The sequence below is a fragment of the Perna viridis genome, chromosome 6, assembly GCF_037379345.1.
Source record: "Perna viridis isolate PV_CMFRI_1.1 ecotype Kerala chromosome 6, ASM3737934v1, whole genome shotgun sequence".
Classification (NCBI taxonomy): Eukaryota; Metazoa; Mollusca; class Bivalvia; order Mytilida; family Mytilidae; genus Perna; species Perna viridis.
In genome coordinates this window covers 22,574,286-22,599,439 of record NC_142450.1, presented here as the reverse complement: position 1 = coordinate 22,599,439, position 25,154 = coordinate 22,574,286, and the positions used below count along the sequence as shown (strand labels likewise).

The window sequence follows — 25,154 nt, the reverse complement described above, 5'->3', positions numbered from 1 at the left end:
CTACCCCTTAGCCCGAAATGGGTTTGCGGGGTCGCTAATGGTGAGGGCCCAAAAACCGGGAACGGATTCCTGAGTTAGAAAACCCAGGAGGTTACGAAGTAAGCTTTGAAATCATCAAGAATTATTTGCATTTAGACAGAATTCTCTTCCAGTCCACCATCTTGATAGACCAGAAGGGGAGTCGTCACCAGTTCCGCCGAGAAACCCGAGCGGTTTCCTTTTATACACATGTTGTCGTCATGACTAAAAATAAACAATAAATGCTTACGGTTGCATGTCTCCCGGATCTCCTCGGTTTTAACCTCATTCGATAAGGTAAAGTCAATTTTCAATTTTTGTATTGCACAACCACTATTGATCATCAACCATAAATAAAAAAAAAATAGCTGATGTTAGTAAATTATTAGGTAGGAACTAATGCATGAGCTAAATATACATGTCTACCCAGTCGTTTCGAATATAATAATTTTACAGATTACAGGGCCCATGATTGAGCATATAAATCAAGTACAATTATTTATGTAATTAGGACACATTAGACAGTAGTATAGCACTATAAGCCTCAATCAGAATCAGAGCCAAAACGAAAAACACAATAACAGTATTAATGCATGTTCTTAGTCAAAAGAACTACTAATAATTTAGAATAAAGGGGCAAAGGAAACAAGATCTTTAAAAAAAAAAAAAAAAAAAGATAGCCAACGCAGTAAAATTTTCTTCTTTTTATTTTTATGTTTCTACCTTTCTTTCAAGAAAATAACACATGGCAGGCACTTACAAAGTTTCGATACATTTTTTTTCGAACGCCACTAAGTTGTCAGTATTTGGCCCATCTGGAAACAAAATTACGATCAGGTGACTTACGTTTCCGTAGAAGAGCGTCCTTAAGGTGAAAGGGTAAAAAGCGAAACTATACCGACTGCGTCGGAATAAAAACAATTAACAATGTATAGTTAATACTTTTTATAGGATTTATTTCTAGCATTCTCTATGTTTTCAAACACTTGCTACAATTTTAAAGGACATTTATGCATTGTTTATTTATAATGATGTTAGCTTCTTTTCGACTTCACAAATTTTCTATTAGGACGTTATTCAAGTAAAAAGGGGGCTGTTTTATACGCGATCACAAAAACAATGCGTACACTGTCGTGGTGTTGGTGGGCGTAGATGCAAAATTCGTATACACGTATAAACGATCACCTAAATTATTATATGCAAAACAAACAATGGGACACATTTGGGGTACGTCCTATTTTTATTGGTTAAAATATAAAATATTTTAACTATTTTTATGATAAGATGATTGATTCTATGTTTTTCCTTGTTAAATAAAACAGTTGCTTTCTTAATATCTAAATTTTCTGTAAAATTTGCACCAATTTCGACAGAATCATTCCAAAGATTATTGCATCAGACTACCAGAGTGTTTCTCTTCATAATACAAACACATTAAAATTGAGTTTGATAACGTCATTAGTTTGGTAAGCATGTTGACTTAGTGTAAAAATGAATCAATCGTAAACTAAAGCATGCAAAAAAAAAAAATCGGACTGTTATTTTCCTTGGTATTGTTAAAACACCGTTGTAAAACACCCCTATCATCGTTTACAAAAATTCTCAGTGTTTTCGTTTTGAAGTTGGATGTTTCGAAGTTAAATCTATTGAGTATTACTTCTCCAGACAGCGAAAATCTCGGCCCAAATTCAATGTTACCTCAGACGACTGATTATACGCCATTATGGATTCAAAGTAGGAAACAAAATATCCTTCATATTCGAATTCAAAGCCGAACGCGATATATTTACAATTGCAACAGATATTCGACAAACAATTCAATTCATATTATATTGGAGGTGGTGGCAATAAATGAAGGTTAGTTTCAAAAGACGATATATTTATCAGGCTACATACAGATTTGGTTAAACTGGAGAAATAGTAAATTACGTGACGGTCTGGAAGATTCAGCCGGATTATATACATTATTTCAATGGGATTATTTAGTTGGTTTTGGCGTGGAGGGTTTCGGCATAACCATCGGCTGGGAATGAACGGGATCATGGAAAAAGGAAAACATAGTTACCAATATGGAACGCCTAAACTGTCTGATGAGATACACATTTGTTTACGTGTTGTCAATTTTATATTACTTGCTGTGGTTTTATAATTACATGTGGTCATTTTGTATTTACGTTATGTAGGAACATCTTTACATTATGTCGTTTTGTCTTTACGTTCTGCCATTTCGTCTTTACGTTCTGTCATTTCGTCTTTACGTTCTGTCGTTTTATGATTACTTTATGTCAATATATATTTACGTTATGTGGATTTCTCTTTACGTGCAGTGGTTTTCTAATAACGTGAGGTCGTTTCATCTTTACGTTATGTCGATTTTTAAATACTTTATGTGCATTTTCTTTTCTTTACGTGCAGTGATTTCTTCTTTACGTGATGTGGACAAAAATTTCCTGATGACGTGTGACCCCGGAACTTTTCGATCCGATGTAAACTTCAAATCAGTCCGTAAAAGGCAAAATAGACGTCACAACGCAGATTAGAAAAATGCTGAACGAAATACACTTGGGTAGTTATACAAATTGTGACCGGACAACTTATATTTAACGTACAATACCTATATATACTCCCTCGCTTTGTAAATACATTTCTGTCAATGCCCATATGTCAAAAAGAATTCAAAAATTTATTTCAATGTAACAAAGAGTTTGTTTGATGAACAAATACACACGACTAAGAGTAACTGACATTGAACGATGAAAAGCATACAACGACATGTCGATAAATGACTTCATTATTGAACATGTTACAGTTGTATATTACAAAGATTTTGCAAATAGATCCATTAAAATTATTATGTATATCTAGTATCTTAACAACCAAGCAGAGAGGTCTTGTATAAATTTGCTCCTTCATTTTCGTTTTCGTCATTTTTAAAGCATCCAATGAAAAGATGTTTGGAACCATCGAAGGCCATGGTGAACGGATAGCGAATTCCAATGGTGTTAATTCTGACGTACGCTATTCCATACCCTTCTGAATTCAATACGTGTATTGTGTGTGTGTCGATGTCTGCCACAATTACATTGTCATGAGGAGATGTTAGTATGCTTCCAGAGTAGAAAGTCACTTCTTTATTGACTTCTGGGTGCCCTTCGTAAATGTTTATAACATCGCCATTTGATTTCAAAGCGACAACTCTTTCGGGTGAAAAGTCAACTACTAGAATATTTCCATTTAAGGTAGTTGTAATTTCGTCTGGTTCATTAAACAATGGTGCGCCTTGAATATTATATTGAATAGTGTCTTCTCTGTCACCTTCCTCGTTAAAAATGATCAAGCACCTATCTCCTGGTTTCGGGAAGTCTGCGTTTAAAGATCCAACGAGGACATGTCCATCTTGCGTTGCATGGACACCAGCAGTGATTAGTGGTGATACAATGAGCGCAGTGCTGTCGAATCGTCCTGTGTCGGGACAATATTTCTTGATTTCATTCTGCCCAACTGATAAGAGAATATCATCTGTTCTTGTCATAGCTAAACACCTAACAGAAGTTTTTCCCGTTGACAGTACTTCCAAAACTTCTCCTGTGGGTCTTACTTGTTGTACGACACGACCTTTATCAAACCCTAACAGAACCGAGTCATCCTTGAGAGGCAGGATACTGTTGATAGCCTTCATGTTTGTTTGAAAATGTTTTATGACGCTGATGTCCACAACTTCTGAATACAACCAAACCGGTTTTTCCTTTTCAAGTTTACCAACAGAAACATTGCCTGTAGCGAACTTTGGTATTACATTGTATCGTTTTGAGGGCTCAAAGAATTGCAAAGATGGATTTTTAGATCTGCTTATATGATGAAACCTTCTGAAGAAATTCAGTGGATCTTTTACTGTGATAAGTTCCTCGAGTTTTGAAATCATATTTGTTGCGTCTGTCTCAAAGTCGCCAATATTTCTTAAGTCAAAATCTATTGTTTGTAATACACTTTGGCCAGATTGGCGTAAATCGGTCGTTAGCTTGCTTATATCCTTGTTGATTCTTGCCTTTAGATATTCTCCATGATCGTGAATTTCTTGCTCTCTTAATTTGAGCTTCATGCTCTCTGTTCGTCTAAGCTCGGTAAGGTCTCTTATAATTAAATTAGCATCCCCTATTTGTTTTTCGATATTGCTTTTTCTCTTTTTCAATTTGTTGATTGTTGTTTTGTGTGCTTCCTCGATTTCAATCAAATGGTGTCTCTTGTGTCCTGTAGAAACACATGTGGGACAGACTATACAATCACATGATAAGCAAAACAGACAGTAATTCAACAAATGCTCCTTGCATTCTAAATTCAAGAAGTCGGCTTCAAAGGACTGAGTTCCTATATTTTTAATGTCAATTATCTTATGCGTTCTCGATCCTTTGATTTTCATATGGACGGTTTTGCAACTGTCGCAGATAAGCACGTCGCACTCAATGCATTTCCATCGTAAAGTTGTGCTTCCGTCACATAATTGGCAAAATGCCGGAGTCTGACTCATACGGAGATTTCTCGATGAAGCCATTATCCACAAAAACTTCGGAACCTAAACTTCGTTCTCGTGTATATTTTGATAAATTTCCTGCTTCTATCTATATAAATACTATTCTAAATCAATCGGTTCACAAAGATTTGTTTGATATCTTCGTAAACGTTCTAATGTATCTTCAATTAAATCGTACAAATAAACATTTTGTATAGGTTAACGCATGCTTAAAGTTGGTCTTTAACATTTGATACGATGCAATGAAGCTTGTCCCTCCACTTGTATTATGTAATATACATGTACCATATTACGAACCTCTGATTATTTATGACAATCATCGTGGATTGTAAGCGAGCTAAATAAGCATAAAACGTTAACTTTTTTGTGACCTTGACTTCGTAATAGTAACTGTTCTAGGTGGAAATCCATTTATATATTACGAATTCACCAGTTTAATTGGACAGTTTGTTCAACGTGTCCTAGTTTTCCTTTCCTCTTGCGTCTACCCCGTATTTGGCTTTTTATGAGCAACTCGACGGGTGTTTCTAGAAAAGCAGAGGACCGGTCCATGCTCTCAGTTTGTAGTGGAGTCCGAGTCGCCCATTTATTTTTTTTGCTTTTTACGAATCATTTTGGTTATGTTATGTTCTTTGTTTTTGTGTGTCTATTTTCTCTGGTCTTTGTTCCTCGATTACATTCTTCCGATTTCTGTTAGAATTATGGTTGCTCTGATATACATGGTTACCAACACGTCATACATGTTTGAAGTAATTCCGACAAAAAATGAAAATAACCCTTAGTTGACACGCAATTCACCCAAGTCCCCCTACCGAAAAAAAGGGCCTCTCAGCGGATTTTTGTGAAATACTATTCCACTCCAACTGGCATAGTTACCAATACTTCATCAAAGTTTGAAGGAAATCAGACAAGAAATGAAAGTGCTATTGAGTCAATTATTTTACCTTAATCCCTCCTCCATCAAGTGATATTTGAAAAAAAAATTCTGTGCAAATAATCTCATCCATATTCTTATGATAACCAACACTTTACCACACTTTAAAGGAAGCCAAAAATGTCGGTTGTATCCCAACCTACAACTAGTGTTAAACGGCTGAATGGAGCAATAAAAATAAACAATTAACCTCCACGTCTTCGTTATGTGTGACATAATAAATGGTGAAACACAAGGATAGACCTCCTGATTCAAGGATGCTTCAAAAGCCCTTAACAACCCAATTATATCCAATGTCGGCACAATAATAAGCATTAAGCGGGCAAAGTATAGGATAAGTTTTTTTCTTTTGATTCCTTACAATGAATTTGATAGTGGTCAATTACTTAATGCATTTGCAGAGCCACAGGATAAGCCTCCTAATGTCGAACCCTGAAATATGGAATGCCTCATGTTGTAACAATTTCTCCATATGTTACTACATTTTTATATACTATCTTTGGTATATTAAGACCAAGTAGATGATAATGCTTTTATTTAAATCCGTTGAAGGTGACTTTTCTGGGCAACGGAAGTTAGGTTGCTTGTTTCCTTGATACAATCGTCATTCTGTATCATATTTTAGGATATGTACCATATATCAAGTTTGTTTGGTACTTTCGTTATCATTTGTATGCACTTTAATATCATATGCTAGTAATTTATTATCACATTTCAAATGATAATATTTGATATTCAATACTTATGTATTTATATCCATCTGCACCATGAAAACTGATTTATTCAACGGGTCAGTTTTCCTTTCCTCGTTTGTCTACCCTGCACTTGACTTTTTATGAGCAACTCAGCGGGTGTTTCCAGAAAGGTGCACCTGGTCCATGCTCCCAGTTTTTAGTGGAGTCCGAGTTGCTCATTTGCTTTTGTTATGTATGATTTTAGTTACTTTATGTTCTTTGTTGTGATTGACTGTTTTCCATGTCTGGTCTTTGTCCCTGGATTATATTCTTTTGATTACTGCTATAACCTTGGTTCCATTGATTACTCTTTTATACTTCATTTATTTGACAATGAATGGATGTAATTTTTGGCAGTTATTAAGTCTGAATAGCCATCAATTGGATGGCCTACACCACCGACACTTTACGAAGGAGGACAAGTTTTAAAAGTCCTGGATAAATTTGCATTGATAGTGGTACCAGTTCTTTTCTGATTGCTATAATAATTGAATTCAGCAAGAAAAAAACAAAACTATTAACATATCATAAAGGAACAATTGTCTTCAGTGAACTTCAAACTTGTTTTCAAATTAGCAGAAATTTTCGAATACTTTTACTTTAAGATGGAAATAAACAGACTAAAAAATCATTTAATATACAATTTTCCTTCAATTTATAAGTAATTGGAAGTCAACCAAATATCAGGCAAACATTAGATCTGCACTCATGGAGGGTCCAAACTTTACTTTAGAATATGGGCCATCTAAGTTAGTGCTACATATGAATGCATCATAATTTTTCCTTTACAAAGCCTCGTCAAGCTCAACCTCATTACACAAATATAAAGAAGACTGGTCAACATTTTATGTAATTACTTAGGTCTTACGCATAATAAAAGCCACACAATCAAGTTACACTGTATTATCAACATAGACAACATTAAATGACAAATTTGCTGTTAAATCTCAAATTAAGGTAGATCAGTACTATTGTTTCCATTTCTTTTTTTGCAGGATGTTGGATGCAAAGAAGTGTACCATGAAATTTAAATTACAAAAAGGTATTTTTCCTTTTTTTTTCAAACTTAATGTAGACAAAAAGTTTTGTTTACTTACAGGGAAATCCAAAAACCTTTAAAGAATTTTGAAAACTAAACAAAAACAATACTTATATCAAATGATAATACACAACAGTGTATTAACTTATCAAAATAAGCATTTTGTTTTAAGTATGATCTACCTTTCTATTTTAAGTACAGTTCCATCTAAAAACCATGCAGAGTTTGATCTATTACCTATGGATATTTAACCCTTGTTAAGTAACCGAGAATAATTCAATAAATACACAAGATGTAGTATATATAAAAAAATGCCAACAGGATGAATTTCCCTAGATTCCTACATACCTGGTACAGCGTAAAATGATGGTAAGATTTTGTGTGGAAAACTTTTCCAATACTTTTTTTAAGTAAAAAACAAATTTTAACTCAAATATCTACTAAATCCAACTTTCACAATTTCATTGTTGGAAAAAATGTCTATTAAGCCATGTGAAGGATTCCTTGTCATGAGATATACATGAATCTCTCAATGTGTACTTTTGCATGACTTTATTTATGGAACTTTACTGAAAACTGTTGTAATGAGATAACTGTTCATTTTCTTCAGAACAAACATAATTATAACAGCAAAATGCTTCTTTTATACATAATAGTTCATTTGTAAGCTATCAATTTTCAATTATTTCTTGTTATGTATGTTGTCTTAATAGCCTTCTTAATCTTCTAATTAAAGCCTCCACAAAACCATAGTGTGTTCTATTCTTGCAAAAACTCTGAAATAGAAAAGACAGATCCACAATTAAATACAGAAGTCAAGTAAAGAAAGTACAAATCCATATTAAGTTCACAGCCAATGGTATACTGTGAAAGTTCTATTGTTTGTCGGGTACCAATTTTCGTGGTTTTCGTGGATAGGCTAAATCACGAAATTTGGTTCCCAACGAAATGAAATGTCCATTGATGTGTATACTGAAAATCTCAAAACCACACATTTGTGTTTCTTCCCTAATCCACAAAAATTGGTATCCACCAATAGAAAGTACTTTCACAGTATGATACAAGGTGAAAAAAAAAATGACTATCAGCCTAAATATAGCCTATTTTTAGGTAACTGTAATCCCTTCTGTGTAAATATCTGTATTTTAGGGAAAACCATACCTTCATCTCCCTCAAAGATCAACCAAATCAAGAGCAATAACTCTTGCAAAGTGCCAACTTCATTGACATGTACAATCTCTATAATCTTCATATCAAAGTGCAACAACCATACGACAAAATAGGACTGATTATATATATATATATGCCTGATATTTAAAAAGACTGCTACTTAAGTGCAAGTATTCGTAAGAATCAGGCAAAATGGGAAAAATCAGAAACAAAACACATTAATCTGATGACATTATTGCACTTAAGGACAATTTCTCTATATGAAAAGGCCACTGTTTGATCTCTGCAACAATGCATTTGTTCAGAAAATTTTCAATAAAATTTTAGAAAAATGAGAATTATTTGCCCCAGAAATGTTCATAATTTTCTCCCACACATTCAGTTGAACAATTAGTTATATTCTGTACATTACCATGTTATGCTAATTCAGAAAATGTTATAGTCTTTAATGTTTATATGTCTTATATTGTCATTCTGTTAGTTTTGTATTAGTAAATGGAGAAAGATAAATTGTAACTTTTGTCTTATCCTTTTTTCATGCTTTACTTGACAATGAAATAAGTTTAAAGTAATGGTCAACAGATATACAAATGTACAGGTTGATATCTACAATAAATAACTTCCATTTTAATTGGAAAAGTACAGTAATTGAATCTACCTTTTCCTGTGACACTTTGAAATTTTTTTAACAAGGTCTGTTTACATAAAAATGTCATAAAAATCATTCAATGAATTTTATAGTGAAACCTGTCTAAACTGAACCCTTTCTTGACTGTAAAACTTGTTAGGTGTCATCAGATGTTTGGTTTACTGAGGTTCAAAAGACAGCTTAACTGAAATAAAGGGGCTTCAAAAAGTGACTGGTTAAGACAGGTTTCACTGTATCTGTAACACCTATTTATTCAGTGTCCAGTTTCCTCAACCTACCTGATTTATTTCTTGTAACTTCTTCAGTAAAGACTCATTGACAGCTGATCCTAAGTTACTTTTTAATGAGGCAATATCGTCCCTAGTTACAGCTCGGGTCGTCTCGTCCAACTCAGGTGTCCATTGACTTTGATCCTCATACATACTCTGAGAAGCACCTGTCAACTCTATAAGAAAGGAGGGAATGGAGTAGATTATTGTTATACAGTAAATGGCTGACAAAGTAAAAGAGCACAGCTGAACACAAAAAGGCATCCTCTCAACGTTTGAAGCACTTGACTTTATGAACTTGATCTTTCTGGTAGGAAATTTTTCCATATTTTTATGTAGTAGAATGTAGCCATATGTTAAGTTTTAATATAGCCAGTGGGCATCTTTCATTTGCACTTTTACATTTGAATAGTTTCTATGAGGTCTATTGAAGGATTCCAAACCAAAAATTTTTGAGATTAAGAAATGCATGAATAACTAATAATAAGATTCTGCCTGGTTTTAAGGCAGAGCTGCACTGAAGTACCTTGAAGACGTCTCATCTGTTGTTGTCGTCTGACTTGTACTTGGTACATAGATGGTTGTTGGTCTGTCGGCACACAATGTATCAAATAGAATTCTAAATGTCGCCACAGTATAAATATACAATTTTCTAATATATCTGAGTAATGTTAAGGATTAAATTTAAAGAAGAAAGATGCGAATTTGCACATGTTGTCTAACTAGGTATACCCCACTTGTAAAGCAATCCGAGGTATTGACATTCACCAAAATCGGTTACAACATATGCCCTATCTATATAAAGCCACAATCAATCCATCTAATAGGGGTTGAGATAATAGTGAGACAATTCAGAGGGATGGACAAGGTGATTCCAATACACTATCCACTTGTTGAATGGGGTTAAATAAAAATGCTCTGAATGATTTGATAACAAATGTCGCACCCTAAATATTTGAACCCCAACTTGAACTGAATTATGTTCCAAATTTTCATTGAGCTAAACAAACACTATCATTTTTTTTTACAAAGAAAGCAATTGAGAAATATAATTGTTAGGTTTAGAGCAAAGTTATTAAAGAGTAAGTGTTTGTAAGAATCAGGCAAAATGGGAAAAATCAGAACCATACATGTCAAAACCCCACTGATCAGACAATAAAATATCACTCAAGGATTCTTTCTCTATTTGAAAAGACCATTACTGAGAAAGTATTATTATTCATGCATTCCATGGGTTTGGTCAAACCACAAAATTTGGTTCCCAATGAAAAGAAAATATTCCATTTGTTCGTATGCCAGAGTTGTCAAACCCATGAATTCAAGAATTCACCAACTGATCATTTTCCCCATAACTAGGAAACTTGGTACCCATGAATGAAAGTACTTTGCACAGTATTTGATATTTGCATCACTGGATTTTCTAAGAAATTTTTCAATAGAATGTAAGAAAAATGAGATTTGTGACAGTTATCTGCCCTTAAAGTGTTCATTTTCAGTGCATTTCAATGAAATTATAACTCAATTTACCAAAGTGAAATGGAAAATCTTTTCTTTTTTTCTTGATTCTGATGGTGCAAATAGTCAAATTAAACTTTCAAAATAGTGTTGTTTCTTTTTCTTACCATGTTTCACCCACTGCCTGATTCTTACAGAGACTGACACTTACATTCTTTGTCATCTGCCTAATTTGTAAATACTAAATTGTATAATGGATTTTGGCTATGTACATGTATCACTTATTATATCCCTGCTCCAAAGGAGTATTATTATCCTGTATACTGTTTTACATTTTATATCTGTCTCCTTCCGTCCATAACATTTTTTTTTCTCCACAGTTTTCTCTACCACTACTTGTAACAACCATTTGATATTTTGACACAAGCTTAATATGGGTGTGTCTTATGATATGACTTCTGGCCTGGGCAAAAAACTTCCTGTTCGAAGACTTAGTTTATATCATGTACTTAAACTACGGTTCATTTCAGAACAGTTGTGTTGAATTCAATTTAAAAGTGTCCCCCCATCTTCTTTCACTACAGATCACTGTACATCTAATAACTTTTTCTCCACCAACCCAAACTCCTTTAATCATTTGAGCCATTTTTAATGGTTGTTCACTCAACAGACATACTTGACAATTTACTACCCAGTTTTAAGCCTTGAATTGCTAGGGTGTGTGTCATGTGAGAAATGAACAAGAAATGAAGCAAACAAACCATTGAGAACGTAAGTTGACAAAAATTTCACCCTTTGCAAGGTTATTAGGTACAGCCGTACTTTACAAATTCGTTGCTAAGTACCCCAAGTATGAAACAATGGTTCTGAATCCAATTCTGTATAATACCAACATCTATTAAGGATACATGACAGTTGTTGCATTTCTCTTAGTTTATCATTCACTATCTGTGAAAGTCTCTTTCTAGCCAGCTGTTGTCTTTGATGTGATCCCATCTTCTCTGTCATGGGTACACCAGAATACTGAAATAAGACATATCAAATTAAATTTTCCAACGAATAATAAAGTGCACATTTTTATATGATGCCCAACATATCTAAGAAATTTCATCAACATCTTTGAGTGGTTTTGGAGGAGTTGCTTTTACAAGAAATTTGGGCAGGCAGATGGGTTAATTTCTGTATACTTCCCCAAAATTTGTGTGTGCAGGGGATAATAATTTATATACCTCTTTCAGGTCATCATTACTAAGTGTTCCATGCAGCTTTCTCTGATGTTGTTGGTGACTATCATAAACATACATGAAATTACTGGCACACTGTCTTAGCTGGTATACTATTACTCCAAGGCTTGGGGTCATTGTAGCACTAGACACTGTAAATTCTGTCAAAAACATGAAGCTGTCATAACTAGCAACTTAGATTACTAAAAATGGTCATAAAAAAATTTGCAACTAGTTTCAAGATGTTGAATTGTTCATTTTGTACTGATCGTTAGACTGATATTGGTTACTTGTTCCACAAAATCAAAATGTCAAATGTCATCTTTCAATTTGTCTTTTTCCCCTTAAAAATCTAAAAAATTTCAATTATGGTGTAAATACCAAAATAAAAAACAAAACCTTTTAATTGAATAAGTAGGTCCAAGATTTTTCCCATAATGCAACTTGATGTGTGATAGATCCCAAAATCTTATTAACAGTACACCCATAATGATGAAGCTGTTTAAGAAATTTCAATTTTTTCCCATGAGTATTTGAAAAGATATATGCAGCAAAGTAATACAGATTGCAGTAAAAACAAAATGCTCCTAACGCCTATTCGATGGAAGGAAATATAAATGAAAATAATGATTCAGAAATTGTTGCTGGCCTTGTACAATATTTATCTAAAATGGCTTTACTACAAACATTTGATCAAGTCTTACTGATAAGTACAAGTCCATTCATGCCATTAATTTGTTAGCCTAAAAGACCCTAGAAGAATTTCATACACCTAAGAATACCTTCATTGTTCCTCAGATCTCTGGACATAGCTTCTTCTAAGCTGGGACTGAACAAAACTCTACAATACTGAGCTGAAAGTCCTGTAATGAAAACATCAGAGTTAGTATCTATGGTAATGAGATATTATTTAAATTTTATTCTACAAAAAATATTGGAGTATTTTAGAGTAAAAAATAATATACTACTTCAGGTTTGAAATGTAATTTGCAAATAATAAGGTTTATTTCGAGCACTTTGGAAACTAGAAATAATGGATGCTTCCTTTTCCAATTGAAAGGCATTAAAAAATAAATGCATGAAAAACATACCACTACTTGTCCAGAAAATTGATACTGGACAGCCCTACAACATGATGTAACATAGGCCACTGACCTGATGTAGAAATTACTTCCCTACAATATGATGTAACATTAGCCACTGATCTGATGTAGAAATTACAGCCCTACAACATAATGTAACATTAGCCACTGACCAGATGTAGAAATTACAGCCCTACAACATGATGTAACATAGGCCACTGACCTGATGTAGAAATTACAGCTCTACAATATGATGTAACATTAGCAGCTATCTCTAGGTAAGTGAGCTGGAGCTCAGCTCTAATGTCTCGCCCTTCCTGTAACTGTTGGGTCTCCAGGTTCCGCCACTGTTTGTTTAGCTTCTCAGAAAGACAATATTTTGGGAAAAGAGCAATCATTTGACGTTCAATTCTAGTTTTCTGTGCTCTACTTTCTATGCCTGATGTATCATAATCATTGTACTCAGCATCTGGTATACCTGAAAAGATAATATAGTTTTAGCATACTACAAAAATACAGTGTACTGTGAACGATTGCTACTAACATTTTATCCTATTTCTGTCAAGACAGAAAGGGGATGTTACCTGGATCTGAAATTAAGCCCAAAATGTGCTGTTCTCACACGTATAAAATACTTTCCTCATTACACTAAGTGATTGTTGTAATCAGATTTAGAGAAAAATTAAAAGAAAAAAATTTGGAATACACATGCATCCACAAAGGCAAATATTAAGCCCTGTCCTCCTTTGAGGCAAGGTCACTAAGCCAGTTCTTTGATCCGCGCCTGATCACCTTAGGAATAACAGATTCAGGAGTTTACTGACTGTTTGCATTAAAAATTTGAATACAAGAAGCTTTTTAGATGTGACATACATGTACTTTGTAATAAGTGATTTGCAACTTTTCTAAGTCACCATTTAAAAGCACGTAAACAGCATAAGTGAGAACAGTAATATAAAATGTGAGTGTACCAGGAGCAGATTCTAAATACCATAGGTGCTTGATGTTTTGATATTTTAAAAAGTTTTAAAGACTTCAAAACTATCATTCTATCTCTAACCTCAATGATCCAATTGGTACTTTATCATTAGACATTGCTACAATTACACAAATGGCATGGATACAATAGGTTTTATTTCCAAAACAAAATACTTTTCTGGTTGTTTCAATGTCTTGCAATTTTAAATTATAGGAGGAAAAATCTTTGCAAATTTACCTCTGGACTGTGCTCTAGCTATGACAGCTGTTGTGAGAGATAACTCTTTCAGAGCCTGTAGATCCTGTGGTGGTTGTCTATCTCTCAGTATGTTGTGAAAGATCTCACCATGGGCAAAAATAAACTGTAAGATCTGCAATGTAAAAGGCAAAGTTATGTGATAAGAATGGGATCAAATAATACAAGCACTCTCATGTAAAGAGAAAATATATTGCTTGAAATTTTAAGAAATGATAAAACAGTATTTTTAGGATCCAGAAGTTTCTGAAAAACAGTGTAAAGTAAAGCAATTTACATTTGACATCATATCCATGATTTTTTTATGAAACTTAAGTTTATTTATGCTGTAACTTTACCATTCATCTCACAATGAAAAAGTAGATAAAATTGTTGCTACAAAGGTGAAGAGATGTTTACGAAAATAAGGAATTAATAGAACCATTACTTGATACCCCACCACATAATGGTGAAAAAAGGGGGATGACAAAATGTTCAAAATGGCATATCTCAAAAACTTTGGATTTTGCTGATAATTAAACTTAACCTGCATTTTATGGTACTAAATAATTGAGCAAAGTTTAAAAAAAAAACATAGATCCATTTATCAAGTTATCATCTGGAAACCATCAGGGATTGACAGACAGACATGCAACTGTTAAGAGGGTATCACACAATACAATGTACCTTGCCACTTTGTGTGGAGGCTTATAAAAAAATTAACAGATCAGCAAGATTTCAGATAAAATAAAATATGCTCACCTGGTTACCAGCATCCTGATTCTCAATACCACAAGATGTAAGGATAGCTAGACATAACTTAAGACAGGCAAACAGTAATTGTCTATATCTGGCCAGAGGGCTGGGTTCAAATCCATCCTGTTCCATTCCTATCTCAACTGATAATCTAAAATGAAAATATTGCATTAAAGTAATCTGTGTTTATTTATCAGTGCATAAATATCAAAAGAAAAATTACTGGAAACATTTGATTTGAAATTAAACGACAAACACTGTCCTCTACCTATCATTTTATGTACTGTGTAAGTACTATTGTTTGTGGGGGTTCCGATGACAGGATCATCAGAACCATTAATTTAAGAATCCACTAACTTGTGCTTTTCCCCTACACCACAAAAACTGATACCAACAAATATAAGTACTTTCACAGTAGTTCAATAGCACTACTGTTTAAATAGCTGTATTTGTAAGAATCAGGCAAAATCTGAAAAATGTGATACACCCCAAAAAGGCTACATATTTTTATTTTTGTAATTAAGTTGTTTCATGGGTCTTTACTATGAAATGTGCAATTATTCATTCAAATCTGCCTGCACTTAGGAGATAATTAACATTGAAAATCCAAAAGATTCTATTGTATTTGAGTGTCATTTACAGAGTTATCTCCCTTAATTTTGAATTCTACAGTGCATTCTATACAATTTTTATCTCATATGAGCACGGGTTAGATGAAAAACCAAATGCTAATTTTTGTTTACTAATGCATTTTAAACAAAATATCAAAAATAAAAATATGTAGGCTTTCCAACTATGAATCACATTTTGCATTATTCTTAGCTGGAGTGCTACTTAAGTCCTTTATTTATTAATTCTAATTCCTCATCTGAGCTCAATACAATAAATTTTCTTTTCCAAGCCAGGATGGCAAGAGCAAGTAAATAAACCAAATGAGCATGACCAAAAATAATCCATTATTTAAATTTAGCATATTATGTAGTTGGTTTTAGTCACATCTGGTGATACTTACCTTCTATCCTATGACAAAAAAAAGTTTCACAAAACAGCTGTTACTTGATTTACAAAAATCAAGCCCCTTTAAGGATTTGTTTGGTTTATACAGTTTTGACATGCATTGAAACTGATATGAACAGACATGGCTTTATGGAGCCAACCAAGAAAGCAAAATTGCTTAAATCAACAGTAAAAATACAGTAAAAAAAAAACTGTAAAAATGAAATCCATAATTGAAAAAGCTGAATTCTGCTCGAAAGTGGAAGAAAATCAATTCTGGATAAAGAGATTTCAGAACAAGGGTCCGGAAATTTTGACAGCCCATGCAAGAAATTTTATCAAATTTCAGCAGACATTTTGTCAGTCTTTTACATGCTCAGATCGAAAATTAACTTAAAAAAAAAAACATTTGCATGTAGTTATTTTAAGATAAATATTGGAAATGTTTTATTTCATCACATACTCTGTCTTTTATAAAATATCAGAGCGAGTGAATGAGTTCCGTGTTTTGACTACATGTGGACCACAAAACATACACAAGAACTTTGCATAATGAATTCATCATACAAAAGATCACCTTAGGAATAACAGATTCTGGCGTTCGTTTCACAAAAAGTCGTAAACAAAACATCGCATCTCTCCGACTTTTTCTTCACACAGGCAATTAGCCGAAAACTTTCAAGTGATGAAAAAAATATTTATTATTTGTAGAAGATAATCGCGAACACAATTTGTATATTTTTTTAATGGTCTGTTGACTTCTGTGTTAAAACGATTCAATTGATGAATTAATAATTACATGTACAAACTACGACTGATTTGTAGTTTCAGTTCCATGTGGTTTTGTTACTTCTGTAAGATCGGCAGGAAAATGCTGGACTTGTCCATCTTTTTTCTTTATTAATCAACTAATGAATGTATGAAGATTCTCAGAGTTACTTCAGTAAATTCGTATACGCAATGGGGCTGCATGTGTACCTTTAATTTAATCATGCAACCAACTAATCAGTTACTGGTAAATCACTGTCACAGGTGGCCGCACATCGGCTAAAATTAACACACACCTGTCAATCAATTTCCAATAAACAATTAGGAGACTGGTAGGCAGGATGTTTATATGCCAATAAAACCATGCAGACTGTTATTTATAAGGGTTGACATTTCTTTATGTTTGATATTGGAAAATGGTTGTCGGTCATTTGCAAAATTTGTCGGTCAATGACCAACACTTTTGACCATTTCCGGATCCATGCTTCAGAATATGCTTGATTTAGACAGTTTTTCAATTTATTCAGGGTTCTTTAGAGACAGGATTTACCATGTACATTATATAAAAATATTTTAATAACTCTTAAAAAATGAAAGAATTTATCATGTTTAGCAAAGATACCGATTTTAGCATCTGTGTTCAAGTCTGAACGTCATGCATCCAAAACAGCCTGACAGGCTGATACCAATATCAGCCCAGAGAAAAAATGCATGACATACCCAAATGTTGCATGATTGACATTGAAATATGGCCAGGCATTATAACATCAGTAAAAAAGAATACATGTTTATAAAGAATTTCTAAATTACATCAAATAAGACCTTGACCCATATAAAGTTCTTGGTTTAATATGGGAAATCCCGAGGTTGTTATGGAATTTACTATGGGAAAAACATAGGATATTCTATATTTACCCCCAACAAAACAAGCAACTCGTCGCCATATGACCCCATATGACCCCCGAAGCAACTAAATGAAGTGCAAGAATCACATATCTCCTATTAAATTTGTCAAATCATATTGCTGTCTCAATATAATCAATGGCAACTAACAATCCTACAAAATTTGAACAAAATCCAAAGTTTGACAAGATGGACATCCTTATTTATATATCCCCTTCCCCATAGTGGCAGGGGGCGAAAAGATAGAACAGAATAAGCCTACTATGTATACACTGTACCTTGTAGGTTCTGGCCTCATATCAAAGTAATTACACTGAGCCAGTCTTGTCATAATCCCTGCCCTCAGTAATGCCATAGCTCCAGCTGTGGACTCTGATATTCTGGTCAATAGACCCTACAATACAAGGTCAGCCTTGGCATTTGTCATACTAAACACAATCTTATAACCAGCTCTTTTAACATTTCAGCATTCCAAGTAAGTGAACTGACAGACAAAAATATCTATTTCAGTATTTGGACAAAATCTTCTTAATGACTGACTTATGAAAAAAAGTTTTCGTTACAAGTTAAAGTACACAGAGTGATAATTAACTCGATATATTGGTATCTGTTCAGCTTCCTTGGTTTCTCATTAGCAATTGCGCTTAAACTATGAAAACTTTGACCTAGATATGCTTAAACAAAACAGAGTATGCTTTAACAGACAAAATAAATAATACATAGTTTATAGCTATTCATAAGATATTATAATATTTAATCACCATTTTGGACTCATAGATATACAATATCCTGAGTTGAGGATTGGGTCCTAACAGCGACTGTAACTGGTTGTCATTGTGAACCAGACTGTCCACCAGGTGTTGTAAGTAACCCTTAGAGGTCATAAAGGTCAACCATTGCTGGAACTTATCCATAGATAGGATGATATCAAGAACTGACAGTGCCAGCATCTGAAATGATAACATTTGGGCATTAATGGAACATTAAGTGATATCCCACCATGTAATGGTTAAAAAAGGGTGATGGCAAAATTGACCTTAATCTGAAGTTCATGGTACTAAACCATTGTCCAAACAAAAAAATTCATTGATCTGTGTTCACAAGTTATCATCTGGAAACCGTTAGGAGACGGTGAGACTGATGGATGGACACACAGGTAACTTCTGGGAGGGTATCATATAATATCTCACCACTTTGTGTGGAGGATTATAAAAAAGTACCTTCAGTGGTGGTTTATGATGGCAAAAAAAAAAAGACATAAAATACAATGAGTAAACTGACATGTATTTAAGATTTAGAAGATAAAAAACCAACAATGACTAGAATACTGTGGAGTTTCAATTATCAGTGAGTGAATATTATGTCAATTTACAATGAAATCACATTTAAGTTTAGTTTCTTCTCTTATCTCATGAATCAGTTGACCATATCAACATAGTGGTCTTCTTGTATATACAATGAACTGTAAAGAAATTAATGTTCATGATTAAAAAAAAAATGACCAGCGTTTCATAGCATTTAAAACTGATTTCAATGGTATCATTTTTCGCAATAATCAACCACTGGAAGAAAAAAAAAATTAGTACACCAAAAAAATTAATTAAATTACAAAATGCACCAAATACCCTAAGATGAACAATCTGAAACAACATTCTACATAGCAGCCATTACTGAAACTGAATGTATGTGCCATTGGGCAGTTAACCAAATTTCAGTCTAAAGCATCTATAACTTTGTAACATTACTTTTTAATTGCTGTATAATAGAGAATATCACCTAGTTCAATGGGCTCAATAAAATAAGGCACAAGATATGGTACAAGTTTAGTTTTCTGACAAAAATATCAAAGCTGGTGTTGATTCATTCATCAGCCATCATGCCATTAAAAATAACCAACAATTTGAGCAGGTAAGTAAGAACAATCAATATTATTCAAAATAAATAATATCTCCAGTTAAATAATATTTACTCACCATTCCAACATCATGTTCATCGCAAGTATCACTACATGCAGTGTCAATGAATCTAACTCCATACGATAATATTTACTCACCGTTCCATCATCATGTCCCTCACAAGCATTTTTACTCACTGTATCCATGAATTTAACTCTATACAATAATATTTACTTACCCTTTCATCATCATGTCCCTCACATGCATCTTTACTCACTATGTCCATAAACTGAACTCTATACGATAATATTTACTCACCCATCCATCATCATGTCTGTCACAACCATCTTCATTCACTGTGTCCATGAATTTAACTCTATATGATAATATTTACTCACCTTTCCATTATCATGTCCATCACAGGCATCTTTACCAACTGAACCCATGAATCTAACTCCATACGATAATATTTACTCACCCTCACATCATCATGTCCATCACAAGCATCTTTACTCATTGTGTCCATGAATTTAACTCTATACGATAATATATACTCACCCTTCCAACATCATGTCCATCACAAGCATCTTTACACACTGTGTCCATGAAGTTATCCCCATATGATAATATAGTAGATACATTGTCTTTAGTGAGTTGGTCATATTCTGAGTCAGCACTAGCTAATAATTTATCTCCTATTCCTTCAGGTGCAGATTCTTCAATACAAAACATACTGATGCTGTACATACAGTGACATTGTCTTAAATTATATCTGGAACAAGGCTATTTCTACTGATATGACCACTAAACAAAATGTTAGTTACAAGAATCACAACTAGAAACTCTATACTCTTCTCCACAGAAACTAATCATGAAATCCAACAAGAGGCTCCCAGGAGCCTGAATCGCTCATCTGGTTAAATTTTTGCCTTTTAAGGGCAATAACTCTAACAAGGAGTTGTCAGACAATTTTGACTCCATTTGATTCACTGGAAACATTTGTAAGCCTTATAATAAGGATCATTTCAGCAATTGAAAGCTATTGGCTAAACGTAACAAATTTGGATATGAATGCAAAAATCTGCTGTCTGACCCCATTGTTCTATTTTTGAAATGGCAGCCATGTTTTTCAGCGATCAAAAATTGGTCATTTCGTTAAGGATACCCTATAAAACAAAAATGACAACTTTTATTGAATTTTGCAGAATAGTTTCTGATTTATTAAAGAAATAACATCAAAAACAGCAAAAAACGTCCAAAAAGGACAATAACTCAAACATGGGTCAACAAATTTTCACCAAAATTTGACCACAGATAGATCTCTTCATGCTGAATAATTTTACCCCAATCAGATTTTAATTAAACCTAACTGTTTTGGAGATATATGCAAAAATCTGCTGTCTGACCCCCATGTTCTATTTTTAGTTTGTTTGTTGGGGTTTAACGTCCGAGCAGCAATATTTCAGCTATATTCAGCCGATGAACATGAAATTGGTGATAAAATGAACATGAAATGATGATGAAATGGAAAAGGGATGGGACACAAGGACAATGGGGTCGACAAATTTTGATTGCCACTGGAAATGGGGAGAGGTAGGTAGGGTCGGACAATTTAGCCTCCTGTGGCGGAGCCCTATGGTTCCTACTCTAGAAGAATACCACAGCAGGGTTCTTTAACGTACGAGGAACGTGGCATCTTTCCCAACATGGTGCACCACTATGGTTTGCGGTCAGGTTTTCCGTATTATACCTTGACAACCCCAGCATGTAACACGCCAGAGCGCCCTAGCCCCGGATAGGGTTCTGAGCACTATTTAGTCGCCTTTTACGACAAGCTTAGCCCTGCTGCAGGCCTATTCTTTTCACACCCGGACCTGCACAGGTCTATTTTTAGTAACAGCAGCCATGCTTTATAATTGAACAGTCATTTTGTTAAGGTTACCCTTCAAAAACAAAAATAGTAACTTTTATTAAATTCAGTAGTTTCTGAGGAGAAAATTTTTAAAAATAATAACATTAAAAACAGAAAAAACGTCCAAAAAGGGCAATTACTTCAACATGGGTCAACAGATTTTCACCAAATTTTGACAACAGATAGGTCTCATCATGCTAAACACTTTTCCCCCCAAGTCAGAATTTGGCTAAACCCAACGGTTTTGGAAATAAATGCGAAAAACTATTGTCTGACCTCTGTTCTATTTTTAGTAACAGCCGCCATGTTTTTATCGACGGATCAAAAATCCCCACATCAGTTCTATGCAGGATACCCCAAGGAACATTCATACCAAGTTTGGTTCCAATTGATCATGTAGTGTCAGAGTAGAAGATTTCTGATAGAAATAACATTAAAAACAGCAAAATGTGTTGAAAAAGGGCAATAACTCCAACATGGCTTAATAGATTAAAATGAAAATTTGACTGCAGATAGATCTTATCATGCTGAACACTTTCATTCCATTATAATTTGGCTAAACCTAACCGTTTTGGTGATACAGTCGACTCCACTTAATCGCATATTGCTTCATTGCATATTTCGGTTATTAGCATAATTTTCTCCTGCACATAACCATTTCCTATTATTCTATTAGGGAAAAAATTGCTTATTTGCATAGGCCTTGCAGGTGCATTTCGGTTTATTGCATAGAGAATTTTGCCTCATCGAGGTAAAGACAGGGTTTTCCAAATTCTATTTTAAGCCTTCGGGTCATAAATATGTCAATCATATTTATTGTTGTAAAAACTAGGTTATCATCAATCAGGAGGTGTTAATAATGGATTAAAAACATAATGGACATAAAAGACAATTTAAATGATTTCTAATTACATTAAAATAAACAAGCACCTAGGTCAACAATGACTTCTGACGACATGCCAAACATCACCTTATGAAGCGGCTTGGGGTTCGGCTTGGGGTATTTTTTGTCCCTATTTAAATTCTTCCGACTACAAATGATTATCAATGTAAATTTAATTTTCTTTAATGAGCTGAACAGTTTTTAGTGAGCTTGGGTTACTAGGCATAAATATCAACCGAAAATTAAAAGTCATCATTCATTCAGTACAATGTCTAATGAAATTTAACTACCCTAAGGTGCCCCATACTATCCACACTTCATAGGAATATATTGAGGTCAATGACACGTATAATACACAACTATCAGTGTACAATGGTGATTGAACAGAGGAATAAAAACGCACAGACCATTTCAAAAGCCCAGAAACTGCAAACATTGATGAATATTACACTGAATCCTGGCTGAAATATGAAATACGGGATTTTCTTTCATAGAAAGGTCCGGAAATTACTTGACTATTTATAGATGAGAAACACATGGTTTTACTTATAAATACACACGACGTAAACAAGGTCAACAAACAAGATAAACACAATATATATTATTATTTATTGATAAAAGAACAATACAATGTGAAGGTCTATAACAATTAAATACCAGATCAGAAATGTTGAACAGTGATATCCCTGGCTGATCCACAGTATCGTCGTCTTACCTGAACTCACACTTCCGGTAAAATCGTAATTTCGGTTATAAGAATAGCCTGGTTATTTGCATAATTCTTACTGGCAAATAGGCTATGCAATTAAGCGGAATCTACTGTATATGCAAAAAACTATTGTCTGACTCTATGTTCTATTTTTAGCAATGGCCGCCATGTTTTTCAACGGATCAAAAATTCCCAGACTAGTTCTATGCAGGATACCCCGAGGAACACTCATACCAAGTTTGGTTCCAATTGGTCAAGTAGTTTCAGAGGAGAAGAGTTTTGAAACATTGTTAACGACGACAGATGACGACGGATGCCAAGTGATGGCAATAGCTCACGTGGCCTTTGGCCAGGTGAGCTAAAAATGGAAAACAAAATAAAAGGTACATAATGGCATCATGTAACAAAGACCATGTGAAAGTTTCATTGAATTCCATTCAGTGGTTTCAAAGGAATTGCAGATGGAAATGGGGAATGGATGGACAACATGATCACTATACAACTCCCATTTTTTTGGGGGGCAGGGGGAGAGATATATAAATTATTATATACCTCATGTTTGGGGTTATATTAATCAAACAGCAAAAAAGACTGACCCTTAAAACTACAGCAATGAGTAAATTATTATATACCTCATGCTTGGGGTTATATTAATCGAACAGCAAAAAAGACTGACCCTTAAAACTACAGCAAGGAGTAAATTATTATATACCTCATGCTTGGGGTTATATTAATCAAACAGCAAAAAAAACTGACCCTTAAAACTACAGCAATGAGTAAATAAGTATTCTGTAAAAATAACAGACAAATTTGAAGTTTTTAACTAAGTTGAAATTCTTCTAACTGTTGATAAAAAAATTCTAAAATTACTGTCAATACCTTTTTGTGACTTAGGTTTCTGGGCTATCTGGAGATAATACAACAAAGCACCATACAAATTAGCTCGAACTCTCTGTTGTCCGCCACCTGCCATAAAACAAAAGCTCTATAATTGACTATGAAAAGATAAATCTGATAAATCCTATAATAATAAATCATTGCTTTTTACATTAGAAATGGACATTCATAAATTAACTGAAAATAATGCATTAGGAGTAAATGGGAAGTTTTTTTTTTATTTCTACATGAATTTGTTTGGTAAATAGTCCCTGAGTTTATATGATACTGAAAATGTGTTAGCCTAAACCAATTTTTGAAGTCTGACAAAAATCAAATTTTATCCAGATTTATTATTATTCTCCTTGTACACTATAGAAATCAAACAGCCCATCATATAATAAAACAGTAAAAAAAACATGAAAAGACCTTAACTACTAACTTGAATGCATAATGTGGTCAATCAATCCTTTGAGCACAAGTTGTAGAGAGCTAGCAAAGAGTGTCCTTGACCCTGAACTTTGACCCCAAGGGCTTGTCTGCTCTGATGGTTCCTCCAACACGCTTGAGAACCTGGAAAGTGTCGTCTGGTTTAACTGTGACTGGTCTGACACAAAACACTGCTTGAGGTTAGCAAACAAAGTCAACAGGGTACCAGATACTGGTGCAGTTAGCTCCCCTATGGAATCCTCATCAGCAACCTACGATCAAAACTAAGTAGTATTACAATTAATGGGTATCAAAATTATGCAGTTAACAATCTATTTTCAGTTTTAATTCATGTGCCAAAGGTGGGTCATGCATTGAAATTTGCATTCCACCTTTTCCTATCAAGCAATGCTGATTACCCCCACTTGCTTTTTAAGTATTGGATAAGAGATTTTTTGCAGGTTGAAAATTTAATATCTTTGTTGTAAAAAGGCTAATTTTATTTTTGCTTATTGTAATTTTTGAAAGTCGGGAATCTACCAATATATGGAAAAGGAGGAATATCTCTAAATTTTTAAGGTAAAAAAAATTGTGTATTTTATTTCCACATCTCAACTTCTCCTGAGAATCTATTGAAAATAAAATCAATGCACAAAAATCAAACAAAAAAACAACACTTGTACTTGGTCAGTATATACCATTATATTTAGATT

General features: G+C 33.8%; 2 protein-coding genes across 3 annotated transcripts in view; both read right to left on the bottom strand.

Moving 5' to 3' along the window:
* Positions 1 to 2,826: 2,826 nt before the first annotated feature.
* On the bottom strand, positions 2,827 to 4,740 carry LOC148614100 (uncharacterized). The gene has a single exon (XM_088587934.1). It carries the CDS (start codon positions 4,565 to 4,567, stop codon positions 2,888 to 2,890), a length of 1,680 nt encoding a protein of 559 aa, XP_088444060.1. The 5' UTR covers positions 4,568 to 4,740; the 3' UTR covers positions 2,827 to 2,887.
* Positions 4,741 to 7,038: 2,298 nt separating this feature from the next.
* Positions 7,039 to 25,154, bottom strand: part of LOC148614099 (nuclear pore complex protein Nup205-like) — a 45,548-nt gene continuing 27,432 nt past the window's right edge. For both annotated transcript variants that reach the window (XM_088587932.1, XM_088587933.1), the window contains 14 exons: positions 24,455 to 24,713; positions 24,016 to 24,102; positions 20,191 to 20,348; positions 18,499 to 18,687; positions 18,016 to 18,131; positions 15,077 to 15,221; positions 14,318 to 14,450; positions 13,325 to 13,579; positions 12,802 to 12,882; positions 12,026 to 12,180; positions 11,705 to 11,819; positions 9,868 to 10,002; positions 9,351 to 9,517; positions 7,039 to 8,029 (listed from right to left, as the gene is read on the bottom strand). In XM_088587932.1, the coding sequence (XP_088444058.1) occupies positions 7,946 to 8,029; positions 9,351 to 9,517; positions 9,868 to 10,002; positions 11,705 to 11,819; positions 12,026 to 12,180; positions 12,802 to 12,882; positions 13,325 to 13,579; positions 14,318 to 14,450; positions 15,077 to 15,221; positions 18,016 to 18,131; positions 18,499 to 18,687; positions 20,191 to 20,348; positions 24,016 to 24,102; positions 24,455 to 24,713 (2,079 nt within the window). In that variant the 3' untranslated portion in view covers positions 7,039 to 7,945. The remainder of the gene's footprint in view (positions 8,030 to 9,350; positions 9,518 to 9,867; positions 10,003 to 11,704; positions 11,820 to 12,025; positions 12,181 to 12,801; positions 12,883 to 13,324; positions 13,580 to 14,317; positions 14,451 to 15,076; positions 15,222 to 18,015; positions 18,132 to 18,498; positions 18,688 to 20,190; positions 20,349 to 24,015; positions 24,103 to 24,454; positions 24,714 to 25,154) is intronic.